This window comes from Scophthalmus maximus, chromosome 19, assembly GCF_022379125.1.
Source record: "Scophthalmus maximus strain ysfricsl-2021 chromosome 19, ASM2237912v1, whole genome shotgun sequence".
In the NCBI taxonomy this organism is placed as follows: domain Eukaryota; kingdom Metazoa; phylum Chordata; class Actinopteri; order Pleuronectiformes; family Scophthalmidae; genus Scophthalmus; species Scophthalmus maximus.
The window spans coordinates 11104310-11124509 of NC_061533.1; the positions used below are offsets into that span (position 1 = coordinate 11104310).

General features: G+C 41.4%; 1 protein-coding gene across 3 annotated transcripts; it reads right to left on the reverse strand.

Annotated features, from left to right (window-relative positions):
* Nucleotides 1-775: 775 nt before the first annotated feature.
* Nucleotides 776-19999, reverse strand: rasef (RAS and EF-hand domain containing). 3 transcript variants are annotated; one of them, XM_035640789.2, is made up of 18 exons: nt 19419-19999; nt 17131-17460; nt 11810-11956; nt 11313-11403; nt 10382-10477; nt 9843-9920; nt 9560-9675; nt 8180-8248; nt 7968-8034; nt 7736-7827; nt 6685-7006; nt 5940-6080; nt 5139-5283; nt 4895-4976; nt 4582-4696; nt 3940-4050; nt 3740-3816; nt 776-2914 (listed from the first exon to the last, which is right to left on the reverse strand). In XM_035640789.2, the coding sequence occupies exons 1-18, from the start codon at nt 19742-19744 to the stop codon at nt 2812-2814; spliced, it is 2508 nt and encodes an 835-aa protein (XP_035496682.2). In that variant the 5' UTR covers nt 19745-19999; the 3' UTR covers nt 776-2811. The 3 variants fall into 3 exon arrangements, with proteins under 3 accessions (XP_035496682.2, XP_047185262.1, XP_035496681.2); XM_047329306.1 differs by having other exon boundaries at nt 3940-4047; nt 5139-5286; XM_035640788.2 differs by having other exon boundaries at nt 5139-5286; nt 19419-19997.
* Nucleotides 20000-20200: the final 201 nt, after the last annotated feature.

Here is a 20200-nt window from a genome sequence, read left to right on the forward strand (position 1 = left end):
ACACACACACACACACACACACACACACACACACACAGTGTAAAATCTCTAACATATGTTGCAGCTATTCAAACTGCTTTGTTCAGAGACACTTGCAGACCCTGGGGAACTGTGGCTGACAGGAGGGTCTCTTTAGAGCACCAGTCAAGCATTATTTATGGATTTGTCACCTCCTTTGTGGCTTTATTAAAGGAGTTCAGATTGCTTGAGTGTCGGGGCAACAGGCAGACAGGTAGAGAAAATGCAAAATAGATAGATGACTACAATAAAAACATTTTCATCACAGCATTTTCTCGGCAATGACAGAAAATAACGTATCGAGCAGTAGGCCGGCATGTCCATGTCTCTGTCAGCTATCTGATCAGAATGAACGGAACCTGCAAGTGATTGAAGTAACATTGTCATCATCACTATCATCTGGCATCAGACGCATCAGAGAGAAGCGGGTCCAGTCATGACATCAGAGATGTTAGAGTGTTATGCATTCTTGAGTTCAATAATTAAGTAAGGCATTCGAAGGATGTAGGACCTTGAAAAGATTACCCACTTGGGCTTGAGGATTGATGCTATAGTTACTACTATAACAGTCAGGTTGAGTGTCATAGTGCATTATGTGGGCAAGGATGACAGTATCATCATCATTAAGTACATTTGTGGTACCTGGATTTTACTTGATTTAAATTTCCTATTTTTACTTTCATAATGTAATGATGTATTTCTTTTTGCTCACACTGTGGAGCATTTCTCTATTTACAGTATTTTGTGTTGTGCTGAATGCTGAAAGATGCAATAACAGATCGGTTACCTTTCACACAGATGATGTACAGTACTTCATATCAGTGAAATGTAATGATTTTCTTTTTGTTATCAAGAAAATTAAAGGACAACTTTTGTCAAGTTTAAGTTCATTACAGCAAAAATCCGCCCAATACAGTTATGTGTATTTATTTATTTATTTTCAGGATTTCTCCTGTATGTACCCCGGCCCGTAACTTGTCTGTGACCCCAGGTTTGGGAACCTCAATTGACACTTTTACATTACATAAAGTTAAATTATTTAAGTTATAACATTAAACAACATCATCAACTACATTTATTTTTGAGAAACACAAATAAACCTTCTAACATAAACCAGTGACCGCGCAGTTGAACTAATAAGGACATTAGCAAAGTTATTTATACAAAAAAGAAGTTTAATCTGTGTGGAAATCTGTAGCTGAGCAACTTGTCCCCTGCTACATACACCTCCACTGTAGATAACCATTTTATTTTTTCCACGTCCAGACTCGAGGACACAGTCTGACAGTGAGTTGTGTGTGACAACATCACAATCATGACTGTGACCCAAGAGGCGTCTAATAGGTTCAGTATGCTTCCCATGAACTAGTTTCTACAAAGTGTCATCATGTCTAGAGGCAGACGTATTTATACGTGTACCAGATAGAAACACTTATATACTGTCTGTCTGTACACCATATACACTTACAGATACCATATAAATATTCAACATCCCCTCAAAGGTGATTTGAGTTTCATTCATTCTCATTCCTTTGTTCTTGTATCTCTTTTCTGTATCAATTCAAAGTCTGAACTTAAAACTTACCGATATTCCACTAACCCTTCAATAAATGAAGTTTGAAGAGGAAAAGTCACCCAATTCCATTTGTCTGAGGCTGTTTGAGAATCCAACAGGCATTTCATGTGAAGCATACTGACACCTTTACATACTGTGCTTCAGCAGCCTGATAATAGGACGTTATTATTAAGGAACGATAGTTAGACACACTGTATAACATCAGTGGTGACAATTTACCAAGCTCATGTGCACACATTTAAATAGAATTTAATTTATCAACTGTATCAGAGGGATACAAAAACTAAGGGCCAATTAACCTTAATGCTTAACTAATTTGGTCAGGTGATAAAATTACAGTAGTTATCTTAAGCATTTGTGCAAAAATGGAAATGATTTTATATCAAGAATATAAAGTCTGTAACACAAAGTCATCCTCAGCGGGAAGTGAAATGAAAATAAAATATAACACTGTGGGTAATAAAATAAAGATGAGGAGTCAAGGCACTAGCATGAAGTTTCCTATAATCTCAGACTGCATCATATACAGTAAGAACAAAGACGAGTCTGAGGATGTCTTTCTTTAGGTTCTTTCCTCGATTCTCAGTGTCTCCATGTTGGCATTTGCAGTAATGTCTGTGGTTCTGGGTGGTGCAAAAACAAACTTCAGTTTCATTTCAGACAACCAACGTGCAGTAGATGTTGCCTCAAACCAGCACTTACATTGATGACAGAGGCAGGGTAAACCCTGGACAGGACATCCTGTCTATCTCAGGGCTGACATGAAGAGACAAGCAGCCACTTCCACTCACATCCAATTTAGACTCGCCAAGTTAATATAACCTACATGTCTCCGAACCGTGGGAGGAAACCAGCGTACCCTCAGGAAAACCACACAGGCAAACGGAGAACCTACTTTTACTTCACTTGTCTGCCTTTGTCCTTTCATGATTTGCATTTATTATCTTCAAAAAAATGTAATATTCTTTTTTAAATAACCCTAAATAACAAAAAAAAATGAAAAACACTAACAACTTTGTGGATATACTGCTGGGATCCCACAATACTTAATCCATACATAAAATTGTATTGTGGTTGCACACAAAGAGGATTTTGTTCCCATCGCAGAGATTATGTTGCATTTGTGTTTTGTCAGGCGTCTGCCTTTGTTTTCCTTCTTCCACCTTTGCCGAGTTCACATTAAGTCAGATGCAGAGGTCCAGACATGAGGAGTTTGTTCAGTTGCAGCAGGAGAAGTTTGGTTTCCTCCTGGGAGCATCCAAGCAGGGCAGCGACTGATAGTGACTCTTTTGACTTAAAGCAGATTGTTCTTTTACCTGCCTGTGGGGTGGAGAGAAAAAGAGGACGTGAGAAACAATATTAAGGTAAAAAGAGTAAATAATTCACACTTACAACACTAAAAATGTTGTAACACACACTAAATGTTTTATATAGCCTTATTATATTGACTTGATTTATTGATTTGCACACATTCATTCAAAAAAATATATATATACATATATATCTTTCACATGGGGGCTTATAGTGAAACATCACCAGGTCACAAAAACTCAATTATGATGAAAATAGAATACAAATTACAGGCTAAAACTCCATTTAATGAAAAATAAAAAGATAAAAGGAGACATCAGGACTCACTTTACTTAAAGGGAGGGATTTTAAATAAAGTAGAAAAAAAGAACTCATCGACTATCCGACAGGCTAGTTCTCCACTGAGCACAGGTTGCTTGCTGCCAATCACTCGTAAGTTTGTTTTGTTTTTTATTTTATTCCCTGTTTTTTGGGGGGTTTCTGTTGCACGCTGCAAACCTCTTGCAATTTCCAGTGGATCACCACATGTGCGTATTTTGAGATTTGATAAAATGTCCAGAGCAACATTTGCGGACATCTGCGATTTTTGGCCCCTCTGGAAAAGTTCAGGAAAATGTTCAGACTTCAGTGTTTGTCTGAAAGCAGATAAACCACACCAATCTGCCCGCATATACAACCCCTGAGCCCAAACTTAATGGATACACACCAATCTCCTGTGAGGTAAAACTCGTCAGTGTTTTCAATTTCTAACACGTGGATTTGACTTGGAGACATTGTCAAGATGAAATCCTCCATTGTTGTCAGTTGTACATTTAGCTGAGAGGAGCATCTCACCTGGCCAGATGCAGCACAGCCTCGAGGATGTTGGAGCCGTCTTTGGCGCTAGTTTCACAGAACAGAGTGTTGTATGTCTGTTGGGTGAAGACAGGTAATCATTAATCCTTAATCATTCTTTTTTTGTTTAATGCTAATCCAACAACAAGTTAAGGGTTACTGTATGACTTAATTAAGTGGGTGTTAATTTGTAACTATACCATGGCCAGTTTTTCTCCATAGCTGTAAGGAACACAGTTAACGCCATCCTGCCTAAGATCACACTTATTAGCCACGAGCATGATGGGAATGTCCTCGAGAGACACATCCTGCTACGCACACAAAAAAATACAAGTAAAAAGAGTTAAACATGAACAAATGTAATGGAAAACCAAGTATTGCAGATTACCTCAATATTATAAACTCATCTATTGTTGAACATATTTTGCAGGACGATGATTACAAAAATGCATGTGCTGGAGAAGATGGAATTAGAGATGAACTATGAAAAAGTGGAACTATTTGTTTGACATTAGGCACCACAGTGTGTGCATATAGTGAAATTATATCAGACACATGATCGATTGTCACAAGCCACATACTGTACTGCATGCGGAAATCTGAACATGCTCACAATAAAATAGCAGAACACAATCTGCACATGCTTTACACCCAACACTTACATGTCTGCTGCATGTAAAGAGAGAGAAACAAGCAAGGCCATTTAGTTTGACACTCAAAAGAACATGTGACAACACTTTTACAAACTGTGTCTTAATATAACAAAAAATATGCCTTGACAGGTGGATGAACAACACTGTTGTGTTTCAGAGTGTTTCACTCAGAGGAGAGTGGTGCATTACCTCGATCATGTCCACCCACTCTCTAACATTAAGGAAGCTCTTTTCACAGGTGATATCGTAGAGCAGCAACACACCGTCCGCTCGACGGAAATAAGACTTTGCGATACTGCGAAACCTGAGAGGAGGTGAGAAAATGGTTCAACACACACACGCAAACCCTTGATTTCCTCCAAAAAAAAAATTGATAGGATAAAACAATATGTCCATTATGCCCTGTTGTGTGTGTTTAATAGATTCACTTGCTAGGATCCTCACGTGTCATAATTACACAGAACGAAAATCGAAACATATCAGGTAATACAATACAACGCACCTCTCCTGTCCTGCAGTGTCCCATAGTTGTAGTGACACAGATTCTCCATCTACAACTAGTGTCTTGATCTGGAAATCCACTCCTGTACACACAGAGGAGTGACAATCAAAAAAAATCAGCAGCTGCCTCCTCCATGCATTTATTTTCTCGGGCAATAGTATTTGCCTCATTCTGAAAGGTCAAATAAGCTTGTTATGCTGATGAAAGATGAACACAAAAGTTGGCTTTAATTCCTCCAACCCACCCAGAGTTGCATTGGAGTTCAGTTTAAATTCATTCTTGCAGAGGCGCAGAAGGAAGCTGGACTTTCCCACCGCAGCATCTCCGGCCAACACGATCCTGTAGGTTTTTTCTGATGTCATGTAGCCGTGGTCTCCACTATCCTTGTCCTTCTGGACAGGGGACAGAGACAGAGTGATACGGTGACTGTGTTTGTATTCTGTTCATTTATTTCAAGTTGACTTTATCAGTGTCCTACTGTCCTTGGAACTGGCCACTTTGCGATCGTTACCCGTCTTATTTACATCCGTCTTTTTCATCAGCTGCATTCAGCGATGCTGAGGCATTTACGTCTCATCGCGAATGAAGAAATGTTTAAAACAAACAAACTCTAAAGCCTCATCAGCAACAGCTAAAGACTACAATGCACACAATAAGCCAAGAACATAAAGATATGTTTGCTAATCTTAGCCTGAGGAAGGTGATAAGTTAAAGACAATGAATCTCATCTTTTTTCCCTTTAAATTGATTGGAATTCACCACTCTTCCTGAATATTAAAATTCAATATGTAATCATTTCATTAAAATCCCATGATTGGTTTTAAAAAATACACGATAATGACAAACGTCCCCAAAATCATTAAGAACAATATCAATGAATAACAATATTCATTTTGATAGAAATCTGACCAGTAGCTGTTGAGACATTTTTCTTTTCAACTTTGGAGAAACAGAAGTCATTTCTCAAAAACGCACGAGGTGACTTCCTCTTCCTTTCTTCTATTAGATAACCTGCGTGATTTTATTTCTTCCCTCTCTCTCTTACCTGAACACTGATGACAGTGAGAGGTTTCCGAGTTGTTGGCGCGGGGGTTTTGGTGACACTAATAGGTTCAGGCAGCTTCCAGTCCAAAACCGAGCTGGTGTCCGACCCAAACGCCGATTCACCATCCTGTGTCTCTGCTGGCTGTGACGTAGACACACAGTACAGCACATCAACAAGAGAAAGAGAACCTCTGTACATCCTTACACCCTTTAGAGTAGCTGGGAACTAGCTGTGAAGCTGTTGAAAGATAGGAAGGAGAAAAGTTGCTCTCTAACATCGGTGCTTTACTACTACGATGTGAATGTACACTCATGGACTGGAGTGGAGTTCCAGTGTGTAATTAACCCTCACAAACTCACAAATCACCCACTTAAGGAGGTTTTACTATCTGGGGACTAAAGAGTCACTTGACCAACTTAAAATCTCTGCAACTGTATGAAATATCGTTCATATGATATGACGGTGAGATGGTTCAGTCGGAAATAGCTCAACAACTATAGGATGCACAAGGATGACACTTGTGCAGATGAGAAAATCTAATGACTTCAGTGATCCTCTCTGCCTTTTCCATGGGGTTCATATTTTTTGTTATTGAGTGAAATATTTCAGATTCCAGCTGTATTTCAGATATTTAAGGTTCAGTCATAATGGCTTTTTGCTGATAAGGAAACGTTTGGATGCTTACACACTAAACTATCTCTACAAAACGTATCTGCATGTACATGTGTTTGAGTGTTTGTCTCACCTCAGTGTCAGAGTTTTCTCCCATCATGCTGTCATTGTTGTCATCTTCCACTTTCTTCTCCTCTCTCTCCTCCTCCTCCTCTTCCTCTTCTTCTTCTTCTTCTTCTTCTTCTTGACCTTTGGCCTCCGGCTCAGAGTCGTAGCCTCCATGTGAGCCTCTGAGCGTCGACAGGCCGCTGTCCATGTAGACCTCGGGCAGGCTGTCCTCCTCGAACTCACTGCTGTCTCTGCGCTTCAGGCCCGGGTCACACATGGCCAAGGCCAGGGTGTCACAGCTGGGGCGGCGGTTGTAAAGAGCGTAATCCTCCACACGCTGGGAGAACCTGCGGAGAAGATCATGAAATAATCTGTGATACCTGTGAGCGACCATATTCTATTTGTACCGGGGAGACTGGTTTGATTTTTTGAGTATGTTTATATGTATAGCTATGACAGTCTCCCCCTGTGAGTCCGTGTGTGTGTGTGTGTGTGTGTGTGTGTCATTGTGGCAAAATGTGGCTCTGTAGCAGAATCTACCACAGAGGAGATTATAAATACTCATACTCAATACAGATTTTGTCGCTGTAGTAGCCTCACAACTGTAAAAGTTACAAACACAAAACTTTACAGGTTTGTAAAAAGGCTGAGTTTGAAGATTGATGTGGACCCACCAATGAGTACCGAGGGCTCATAATGTAGTAATCACACGTAAGCAGAACGTGAACATGTTCAACGTCAAAAGGTGGTCTCTCGTTTTTATATTGCTTTTTTTGGGGCATTTCAAAAAAAATTAATAAATATCTAACAGCACACTTTACTTAACTAGTGTATAAATAGACAGTTGGGTTCTAGGAGGCCTACAAAACCTTGACTTGATTAAATCTATTTCGCACTGGAGATGCAAATGGCTCAAGGTAGATACACCTGGTCTGAAATGAACACCCTGGACAGTGTGAACAAGTCTCCAATCTACTACTTAATGTGAAACTTCTGTCCTTAACTGAAAATAATACTGAAGAAATAAATGCAAGTGCCCACTGATCCGGACTATGTCTAATATGAACAATTCTTACCTGTCCATCAATGCATACGGTGATGTGTAGCAGATGCTTTTGCTTCTGCTTCTTTTGTCCTTTATTTCTCCTGGGGATCCACCGTTACCAGACTGTAACACACAATTACAAATTTGTGTTTGTGTTACATGGCAAATAGTCATGATGCAGTGACTCGGCCTCTTGTGGGAAACATTAGGAAACAAAACTGATTTCTAAAGTTTATTTATTTTCATTAACTGTGCAGCTCTACCCTTGTGATCCTCTCCAGAGTGGCCCTCAGGCCATCGTTGCTGTCGTGGAGCTTCCTGTTGGCTGTCCTGTCCCAGAGAGAGAGAGACGATACTATTACTTTTATCCTGGACAATATCTATTTTTCATTTTTTAATGCAGTCAGATTTCTTTGCACCCCTTGTAGAAAAAAACCTCAACAATGACCAGTGTTTGTGTCACTATCTGACTTACTGCAGAATCTCAATCTGACTCTCCATGATGTCGCGCTCGTCAGAGAAATTTTTCATGAACTCCTCGTCTCTGCAGCAAAACACAGTCATGAGCACAGTTATTGAATTTGAACATACATGTTAACCTTTAGGGATATATTCAACAAAAATTCATGTCAATGTCAATCTGAATGCGTAATTGTTTTTCCAAGTCACATACAGAATGTTATCTGAGAGGCAAATTGTTGCTTTAGCCTCACTTCCTGCACCAAACAGAGCTCAAAATATAAAAACAGACTTGATAGGTGTATGAAGTTTAATTGATGAATAATAATTGACAAATGCAACAGACATGGTTAAGAAATAGACCCAATATGCAAATGTATAAATGATGATAGTATCCCTTGACTCCTGGCGACACTGACAAATTATACCAAGAATATTTATAAGAGCTGCAATAACAGCAGCCATAGAGTGCATTACACCGCTCTATGTGGTTTGATGAGTTGTCTGTGACCAGACAACTGTTACAGCAGGATGAGAAGGTCCGAGCAGGGGCAGTGTTGCCCTGTTGTTGGCTCTGCTGCTTCTGTTGCTAAGAAACGCTTCTGAAGAAGTTATTGTGTGTGTGAAGCCACTCCAGGATATCCTGTTTCAGCTGTGACAACATGAAAACACCCCCTCTGGGGGCTTTGTGTTCTTCACCTTTCTGCCTCTCTCCCTATATAAATATGTGTTTGTCCCTCTGCAGTGACATCTCTCAACAGTGGGGCTGATTGGCAAGGTGCAAGATTGATACTGTAAACTTGGCGACCCTGAAACAAACTAAGGTCTGTTTTTTATCAAGAACATGTTTGAAATGTATAGAAAGGCATTAGTAGCTTTCCACTTGTGATAAAGAACGGAGAGCAAATATTATTCTCAAGTTCTAAATTAACAAATGAAAAGGAGAAAACCTGCTCTACAACTTCTTGTCATCAGTTATTCAAGGTTTAGACTTCCAAAGGCTTCACTGAAGGTTAAGTGTGTGCTATTTATGTGCGTGTGTGTGTGTGTGTGTGTGTGTGTGTGTGTGTTTGCAGACAGAGAGAGATGATCTAGATGATCTAGTCTTATGTAAAAAAAAAATCTTGCTACTCAGAGTTAAAGATAATAAAATGCATATGTATGATCAGCAGAGACAGCTCTAGACAGATCGGACAAATATGAGAATATGATGCTGAGGCCCATCGTTCAGCAAAAAAGGACTGATGCTCAACTCAGGGCAGCGAGAGCAGAGATAAATCTGCTCATATACACCCAAAAATCATCTGCTCGATCGGATCAAACGAAACATGCATACATGCAGACGACAAAAGGAAACAACACCAGATATACAAACTAAAAACTGTGATGGATTTACCGTTCAGAGTTCATGCTTTGATCGGTTAACTCCGTCTTCAGCGAGTCCATCTCACTGTGCAGGCAGGCGACTTGGGTCTGAGATTTCAACAGGTCCTGCTTCAAACGCTGGTTCTCCTGCAGATAGAGAGACAAGAGGCAAGAGTGGTGACGAGGGAAGACTGAGAAATATGAGAGACGTGTGTGTGAAACTTGAAGCACAAATGACGTGTGACATCAAAATCCTTCTAGCACTTTAAAACAAATGTCATTGCAATGGCAGCGGCATGCAGATTCAGCCTCACCAGTGTGAGCTCGCAGATCTTCTTCTTCAGCGCCGGGCTCTCGTCTTTCACAGTGAGGCTCTTGTACTTCTCTTCGATCTGATGGTTCACACATTATATATATGTCTCATATCATCATATTGTATTAAACTGTGGATTCAGGACATTTGACTTTACTTACAGAGATTTAGCAAGCATATAAACAAATCTGTGTAAATTCTGCATAAACACACCTGTGGATGTACAGATAACATGCATCCTCACTGTCACTACAGGACGACGTTTTCCTTTTTACATTTAATACATTTTTTAAACTTGATTTTGGACTAATGAAAAAATATTCTATTAACATTTTGTACATCTTCTTCTGAATGCAGTCAGTGTTAAACTAGAGAGGACTCAATTTTCCACTGGTTAGCATTTCAATGTATGAACAGTTCATTTAACTTTTAAAGGGCCGGGGTCTATTTAAATAGATCAAAGTTTGTTTGGATCTACAGTGTTGATGGTTCATGTCATAGTGAAGCTGAAGTGCAGTTAAAAAAGGTGAAACATTTTACCATCTGCATCCTCTGGATCTTACACTGAAGCTCGCACACTTCAGTTTCATAACTTCTTCGTAACTCGTTCAGTTCGGCCTCTGCTCGTTTCCTCTCCTGCACAAACACACATAAGAGCACAAAAACACGCGTCAAATAATTAAGTGCATTACGATAAAAATTGATGATATTATCGTACATGAAATGTGTGTGTTATCTTATGAAATGTATAGTGTATGTTTGATGTGTGCATGCGTGCCGTGTGTGTGGGTGTGTGTGTTTGTTTGTTCTCTCTACTGTTATGTCATGTCTGTGACTCCTTGATCTGTGTTATTTTAGGGAAAGGTTTGAAACATGGACGAAGGCAGCTGGGTAATTGATAAGTGTATCAGCTATCTGAGGTTTCCAAAAATAAATCCCTCTCTTATAGGTGTCAGAGCAAGGCTGTGTGCACATTTCAGTGTGAGAGAAAACAGGTGAGTGCCCTCTAACCGTGTGTGCTTTTCCTACACAAAACAAACAGCGGCTCCTGAGTCCGTTGAGCACACTTACATAAGTTCAGGTTTGCCAGGAGTTAAAAGATATTCTGAGAATCCAGTTAACAGATTATTATTTTCACACGCCGCCGCACACCCTTATAATCACAGATACACGTATACCGTACAGTCATATTGTTTCTTACGCCGAAGACTCAAACATGCCACCAGCACTAACTGTCTACTGTTTGATATATGGGATGAACAGAGTTGTTAAATCCAGCTGATCAGCAGGCGCGTCAGAGTTTGGATGAGTAATCTGATATTCAGTCGTGTCTGTTTGTTTGACATGAGGGAAGAGCTGAAGACACACACCCTGCTCACTGCTCACAGAGGCAAATAAAGATAGAAAAAAATCACAAAGTCATGTCCATGCATGGATTTGAAATTGAGAGGATCTGATGAGTTTGTCCCACCTGCTCCTTTGTTTTTCTCTCCCCAGCGTGAATGCGTTGGTCCATCTCCTCCTCCATCTCGCTGAGCTGCATCGATGCCTGGTCCTGCGCTCTGCAAAACAACAGGAGGATAATGTCACTGTGAAACCTCCATCCATCCATTATCTCTACTATCCACAGGAAACAGGCTTTTCCTGTGCATGGTCACGGGGCAGGTGAAAACAGAGTCTTCAAATTTACCTGACGTGCCTGTTTTTGGACTGCAGGAGAAAATCTGAGCATAACAACAGTGGAGTTGATTGAATGGAGGAGTAAGATTTGATGAAATATTGTCATTGAGACACATGACTACAGTATAAAATAGTGCCTTGACTTCGAGACTGGTAGTAATGTAAAATATCCATAATCCTGCTTGAAATCAGATGAAAACCTTTGTTATTAATTATCATCAAAATGATGAACAGAATGTGTGTGTGTGTGTGTGTGTGTGTGTGTGTGTGTGTGTGTGTGTTTCTCACCGTTTGATGGCGAGGGCCAGGTTCTCCATCTCTGAGTTTTGCTGTTTGATCTCTTTGGTGAAGTTAAGGATGACTTTTTCAAACTGAGGAATCAGCCTGGGCTCCGTCAGACTGATGTTCTGGTACAAGGTCGCTGCTTGTTCATGCCTGCAATAAAATCAGGATTTGACATCATCTTGTTTGCAATGCTGACATATTGACTTAACATACAGAACAGAAATACTCTGTTTTACTTCAGGATCTGAAAATAACAGCATTCAGCTGCGAGCAGCTTTGTCACTTGGTGGACGTTAGATGACAGGTTTATTTTTTGTGTTTTTAAATCATGAAGCTGGAGTTTTTTTGAATCAAACAAACTAAAACTGACTGGATCATAAAGACTGTGGTCTATTGAGCTGTGATTATTTGACGTTGGAAGTATTAAAGCCTTGGGGTATAATTATTGGAAGCGGCTGACGAAAACACAGCACATCTTGGATAGAAGCAACATTACAGACAGAATAAGAGGATGCTGATGATAATTTCTTCTCATTGCCTGGAGAAAAGATAGGGAGTTTTCACTTCATGGAGTCATGAGTCATGGGAAAGACATGACACACCATTCAGACATCAAGAAGTTCATAAAAACAAAATTGCAGGGCACTGAAAGATAATTTTTATTCCCATAGTTCCCTGTTGCAACAGTCAAGTGTTTCGGCTGCTGCTGATCAGTTGAACATTTAGACCAATAGATCAGATTTTCAAATGTGCCACAGTTCCTAACCGACTGCTACTTTTGACACACTTGTTGTTTCACTTTGTTTTCAGTGGAAAACACACATACACCCAGTCGCACACACACACGAACACACACACACACACACACACACGTAATTTGTCTGAGTACAGTATGGGTCAGTGTGAAATTTAACCTCAACATGTGCCACTTGATCACAAGTTATTACAGTGATAAGGTGACCTGCGTCACACCTCGATCATATTAGTTTACAGTGTGTGTGTGTGTGTGTGTGTGTGTGTGTGTGTGTGTGTGTGTGTGTGTGTGTGTGTGTGTGTGTGTGTGTGTGTGTGTGTTTGTGTGTGTGTGTGTGTGTTTGCCTTCTGACTGGCCTGACTGGCTGTAAATACTGAGCATATAGACACTGCTGCCTGTCTGTCAATGACTCACGGTGACACAGCTAACTGCAGCGTCATACAGTGTGACACAAAAACTGATCAGAGCACACACACACACACACACACACACACACACACACAAACACACATACACACACATGACAGCACGCACGCACCCAAACATACACACGCACACACACACACACACACACACACACACACACACACACACACACAAGACATAAACATAAGCAGTTGTGTTGAAGTGGCTAAAAACAGTTTTCTCCCTCTTCTCACCAATAACTTCAAAACTTTGAAAATCAAAATAAAGTCTCTTTACGTACTACAGTACTAGGCTCTCTGATCTCTTTCTGGCCCCATTGGCTTGTTTGTCTTTGTTTGCTATTTGCATTTATTGTGTTGTATAAGTTGTCTCTCATCTGTTTAGGATGAGTTTGTCATTGTGATGATGGAAAGTGTAATCATTACCAAACTTTCCTCTATCAGGTAGAAAATAAAATAAAGACATATGATGTATTCTAAATAGTTCCCCAAAACATAATTTCCCACAATTAAAAAACAATTGTATGACGTAACCAAATGGGGAAAGCATGGAGGGCATCTCTTAAGTCATGTCGTGAAAAGAAATCAGCCTGGGCCCCTATAATTTTAGTCACTGCCTCAGTCAGCTGAGAAATTGAATATTGTAAAACAATATACACAACTCATACTACTTCAGCCATGATCATCGCGAAATCATGAATTGGAACCTAATTGATCTATATGCTCACAATGTTTCCATCTCATCCACAAAATATTCTTTCATCCCGTGAAAAACAGACTCTGTGTCTTGTGTGCTATATTTTCCAACTTGTCATCTCTCAGCTGACTGTTGTTGCAGTGACTCTGACTGTTTGAGGATAAGAGGGTGTCGTTAGCAGACAGCACCAGTGTGACAATCAATGTTCTGATGCCACAGCATAGCAGCGCGAGGACGAGTCCCATGCCAGGCCTGAGGCCAAACACAAACACGGGAAAGATAATATATTAAAACATACACAAACAAACAACAAACTAAGATACATGCTTAAACGGGGTCGCCCCTAGACAGAATTTGTTATCTGTTGAAATATTTCAAAACTCCTGCCAATTCGACACCTCAGTTTTTGTGATGATACCAAAAACAGGAACCAAAAGCAAACACATGGTTTTCTACAAAACTCTTTTTAGAAAGGATGCTGACGATTGTTGTCTAAACACAAGCGATTTAAATTTTAAATCACAAACTTTCGAGTCAAACAATACAGGTTTTGAATCTGGAAAATCGTTTAGTGCTTTCAGCAAGTGACACTGTCTGAATCGTGTTACTTCAGACACATTTGAGTCAGAACCAAAGGATTAAGGTTTGATTAGTTGATTATCTGCTCTCGGTCACATGCACTGTGATCGAGCGTCCAGTGAAAAGTTGAGTCAGTTTTGAGAAATGTAAGTGAGTTGAACAATAATCAAAAATCAGAAAGGAAGGACTGAATATGGAAATAATTGTATGAGATGATAGAGAATATGAATTAGGGATGTCATAGGATAATATAACAGACACCAGTCTGTTCATGTGATAGATTCTCTTTTTGTAATACTGACAGTCGTTTGATCAAACGAAAGACAAAGAATCGGGAGATTTCATGGGAGACAAACTTGAGCTCTTGACAAACCCGAGACATAGAAAGGTGCTGATACTCTGTGGAACACAAAACTCAAAACAGTGCTGTGGCGTGTGTGTTTGAAGAGCATCTAGACACTCGCACGACCTGACACAGAAAAGTCTGACAGAAGAAGGCAATAACTATTACCATGGTTGGAAACGACACAGTGATCGAGTTCAAACACTTTACTCATGCTCCAATACATTGGTGGAGATGAGTGATGAGAGATACCGGCACGTTCAATGACGTGATACTGTCTCTAAAGTATTGCACACCGAGTGACAATGTTGAACTGTGATGTAGGAGTTCTCTCTCTCTCTCTACAGAAACATGTGCGAGATGTCCTCTCTGAGCTCTGTGGTGAAGCTGCTGACACACTCAGTCTTTCATTACTTAGAAAGCAAAGAAAGAGAATATTGAGTCCAGTTCGACTGGATGTAATGCACCAACACAGTATCATTAAAAGGCGAGAATTCATTCAATAATTTAGCGTTACTGTGACAAAACAATCACATTGTGGGATCCAAGGGGAACTGAACCTGATAAACCTTGAATTTAATCATTTTCGATGCAACTTTTTGAAACTTTTTTAACATCATTATATTTACTGATGATAGAAAGATATTCTGATCATACTTGATTTCAGCCATATCTGCCAGCTCTAATCTTTAGACTCTCTAAAACAAAAACAAGAAAAACAAAATCCGCCTGTCAGGCAATCCACATGAAACCCAAGCAAAGGGAGGAAGAGGAGCTTTTTTAAAAATATGCTGCAACAACAAAACCTCCCTCAGCCGGGCCGAGGATTTGACAACATCAAATCCACAGGGTGTTCGCACTGCCGCCGCCGGCGGCTGGTCAGGTTACCGAGCCGAGCGGCCAGGGAGTGATAGATGCATCGACCAGCCCGTCTATCTGAGGGTCTTCTGGTGTTGTCCAAGTCTTCTTCATACCCAGCCACAGACACACCCTGCCAAACACTTCATTGGCGGTAGAGAGCCATGGCCTTCACAACCCAGGAAGAGAGCAGTTCTGTGTATGTCCACTGTGGCCGTCTTGGGCAGCAGGTCCAGGTCTTGTTTGTTGGCTGGCCAGAAGGGATGGTCAACGATGTGGCTTTGTTTGAAATCCTGTCCCTTGCATCTTGGTGCACTCACCAGTGAGAGAGACAAATGATGGATCCTGTGTCCACCAGCCATGGGAGACCATTGGGTTGGCAGTTATGAGTCTGGCCTACATGGCCGAGCTGCTGTTATGAGTTGGTGACGGTTTGGTTAAACAGCTGCTTGTGGGTCTGGCGCTGGGCGGTGGAATGTAATAAGGCCTGGCTCTCTGCATGAGTAGCATCCCCTTCGTGGATCGCCAGGCCGAACATTTCTCTGGTCCCCTACCATAGATGTCATGGAGGTGCAGTGCTCCTTCGACAGGCCACTTCTTCATCGTCTGCCTAGCTTAGCTCTGTGCCTCATGCTGGCCGGGACGATCTCGGGACGGTGTGCCATCTGCTCCGCTTCGGTCAAAGCCCCTGGCGCGTACAGGTGGATGTGTTCTCAGTCCAGCTGGAGCCCACGGACAAAGACTTGGAGAGAAGGCTCATCCTGCGCGGGGGCATACCCACGCCATGTCCAACACACTCCAGACCTTTCTCCCTCTTTGCTCTGGCGTCACGATTGTAAACACAATTGCCGAACCGAAGCTGTATTACTCTCTCAATGGCTGGACAGTTGAATTGCTCTTCTTGATTATTGGTTAGTAAAGTTTCCCCAAAAGTTATTTTTAAAATCAACAGTCCTTAAAACAAAATATATATTTCGTTCAGTCATAGAAAAACAGATCGCAGGAGGAAATCTTCTTGGGCAAAATGGTAGTATAGGCTCACTGGGTAATCTTTAACATTTTTGCTCGAAAAGTCATTTAACTGATTAATGACTCGGTCCACAATTCATTTTCGGTCATTTGACGAATGAAGATGAGTTTAATGTGTTTCAACTTGATCTCACTCTCACATTTGAGTTGCAACTCGTGTGACATTTCTGTCGTTCACCCTCACATACTGAGTCAACTTTCACAGAAGAACCTGAGTCAACATGGAAACGTGTTTATCTGTCTTTGAAACATTATGATTCCTTGAGGGGAAAAGACAAAGGCAGTAACAAGACTCACAACTTTCACAGATCACTTTCATTGTGGCACACACACACTTGCAGGCACGACATGTCAGTCAAAGAGAAACAAATAGGAGATATACTCTACCTTTCCCGCAGCTTCTTTAGGAGTTGCCTATATTGCGATGCAATGGGCTTATTATTTTTAATTTACCTGCAGAGATCATTGAAGCGTCATAAGCTCACACTGCACTTACTGTCGAACACATTCAAATGATCGCCTGAGGATTTCCATAATGTTTCAACACATCCATCCGCGGGCGCAACCCGGCGGATGGATGTGTGCGCGCCCGGCGGACAGGTGTGCGCGCGCCCGGCGGACAGGTGTGTGCGCGCTCACCTGGGGATGAACTTGGCCTGCTCGCCCATTAGCCCTTCGAAGTGCTCCCAGGCGGCGGATATGTCCCCTCCGTCGGACTCCATGTCTTCGCCGTAGCGGTCGTGGAAGCCGCTGATGAACTCGAGCAGGGTGACGGTGCCGTCGTCGTCGACGTCCAGCTTGTCGAATATGCGGTCCGCCTCGGCCGCCGACACCTGCAGCTCCGCGCAGATGGTGAGGAACTCGTTCCTCTCGATGCGCCCGGAGTTGTCCGCGTCGTAGGTCTGGAAGAGGCAGCGCAGCCGGTCGCGCTCATCTGCGCTCATACCATTGATGGACGAGTAGGACTGGCTGGGGGAAAAAAGAACCCCCCCCCCCCCCCCCCACAGAAGGCGTTTCAGTGTGTTGAGGGGACCGAGGTTTGTTCTCCTACAGCTCCAGACCGCTGCGCTTTTATCCAACCATGTTGACAGCTGTACACTAAACAACTGGAGTTAATCCACTGTGGACGATTTCAATGTTGAGGAAAATCGAAGGTCCACTGCGCCTGTTTTGCTTTTAACAAATTATTTCCATTTCTCCTTTCTTTTTTTTGCTCCAGGTGACAGGAGACACGAACAACAGCTGCTGTGTCTGACTGAGGGAATGCTCCAACTACCTGTAGCCTACGTGTGTGTGTGTGTGTGTTTCCTCTCTCTCTCTCTCTCTCTCTCTGAACAATAAAAGTCTGGGCTTCAGGCCAAATGGAAGTGCTTTCATTGTGGGAAAGCCCGTAATGGATTGAATGAACTTTATAAATCAACCTGTGCCACCTGTAATATGCAGAAGAGATATTTTCATACACACATTGACACACACAGTATTGCCTTCTGTGTTCTTTACATAGGCCTTTAGTTTATTGACCAAACGAGGCCATTAACTATAGTATTTTAAATATGGTATGTTCTGTTTAAACCTGAGCGCCTGTTTTATAAATTTGACAATTGCACTGTTCCTGTAACCCTGAACCCATGCAGGTTATAGTTATCCACAAGGGTGTTGAATAAGGATCAGCTGTACTTTGTAGTTTTCTTGAAGATGTTGCACCTTTCCTCCCAGAGCTTGAGCTGAAGAAGCCTCTTGGCCGAGAGGTGAAACGTCTTCAAGACTCTACACCCGAGTTCAGCTGCTCCTGACTCAAACCCCGTGGAGGTGCTGGCTGACACCATGTAGCCGTGTAGGCCTGGAGTAACACTGTACAGGCTCCCATTCAACCTCTAGCTCCCATTCAACCTATAGATATGTATATAAAAATATACATAGTTTCCGGATCCAGGAAGTGAAGCCAAAGTGGCCGTGCCTGAAACATGTATTCTCTGGAATCACCAGCAGAGGGCGACTCACAAGTCATTTTCGATAGAAGTCTTTGAGAACTCTACTTCTCACTTCATGTTTGCAGTTGTAGGTGGACGTGCAGTGGGGAGCTCTCAATGTGACCCACCCCCCCTCCTTCGCCTGGTAAAAAAAAATAATCCAGATGGCGCTGGTCAAAATGCGAAAACTCAAGGCTTCAAAACGGCAGTTCACAAACCAATGGATGACGTTTCAGTGGGTTGCCACTTGGAAAAAAACATTTGGTCATCCAGCAATAAGTTGATCAACTTTTGCTTCAACAAAATTGAATGTCAAGTGCACATTAATATACCATGAGATCGCTGTCACACAAGATTAATAGTTGCTGCCATGATAACTTGCGAGGGTTATAAAATCATGTCTGTGCAAATCTAAAACCCTTATGTAATGATTTAGTATATGATACACCTTTAAATGCATTCATCTGTTTCTCTATCTGGACTTCCTGGATTGCGTTAATTGACCCACTGGTGCCTTAAACAATATGTAAGACAGTTTTCAGTCTAAATCTCTAATGAAAACCAGACATCTCATGTCACATGTCACGAAACAGCTTTTTATCATTTGTAAATTATGTTTTTTCCCTCATAAAAGGACATTGACAGCACCTTTACTGCATTAGGCTTTTAGCCTACTATAATACAGTTAGGATCATGTTTATTCATCATTTATAATGTTTACATTTAGAATTTTGGGTCAAATTAAGGTTAGTTGATTACTTCTGGGTTCCTGGTATGTCAAATAATAATTCCCATCTACGTTCACACTGTTTTTTTTCTATTCATTTTTTTTTATTTATTCATAAATCTAAATCTACCACAAAAGGCCAGAACACTCGAAGTGATGCATCCTTTCTTATCTACCATACACTGCACTCACGTGCATGTTTAAAATAGTACTCAACACTATTCTCTCACCTGGATATAATGTGCTCCTTCTTATCTGAAAATGTCTCCACTTGTGAGGAGGGCTCATCCTCTGCTCCGCTGCCGTCATCTTCTTCCTCCTCCTGGTGTCGTTCCTTGAAGCCGCTGATGAACTCCTCTAAGGTCACCGTTCCATCTTTGTCAACGTCCAGGTGGGTGAATATGCCGTCTGCTTCTTCGGAAGGGACACGGAGCTCCTGACAAATGGTGAAGAATTCATCTTTTTCAATCTGGCCTGAGTTATCCACATCGTAGGCGTGAAAGAGCGAAGTCAGGCGCTTTCGTTCTTCCTCACTCATGCCATTATCTGAAGCCATAGTTTTGATCCTTTAATGTCAATGACAAGGAGCAGTTTTACACTAAGTTTCAGATAAAAACAGTTTAAAGTGTTTGCTTGTTTTTTAAGCAGATGCCTTTTAAAATGTAATATACAGCATCGTCAAATTGTTAAATTTATCACTGCATTTCCTTTCGGTGAGAATCAGAGTTGGTTGGAAGCCAGCTTTTTTTGGGTGGCCGCAAGTAAAACATTTTGTGCCGTGTCTGGAAAAATCCCAAGGAGGAAAGTCTGCAGTTTCCAGATTTGTCTCAATGCCTCTGCTTTTATCTCACTTTTATATCATCCCTCCTCTTTTTTATCACACTCCCACTTGGACTTGTGTACACTCCTGACAAAAAAACAAAAATTTCAGATCCCTCAAACACGGTGTTGCAAGTCCTGTAAAACCATGACTGGCATCAAAGTGTAAGAATCCCTCCAAGCAAAGCAAAAC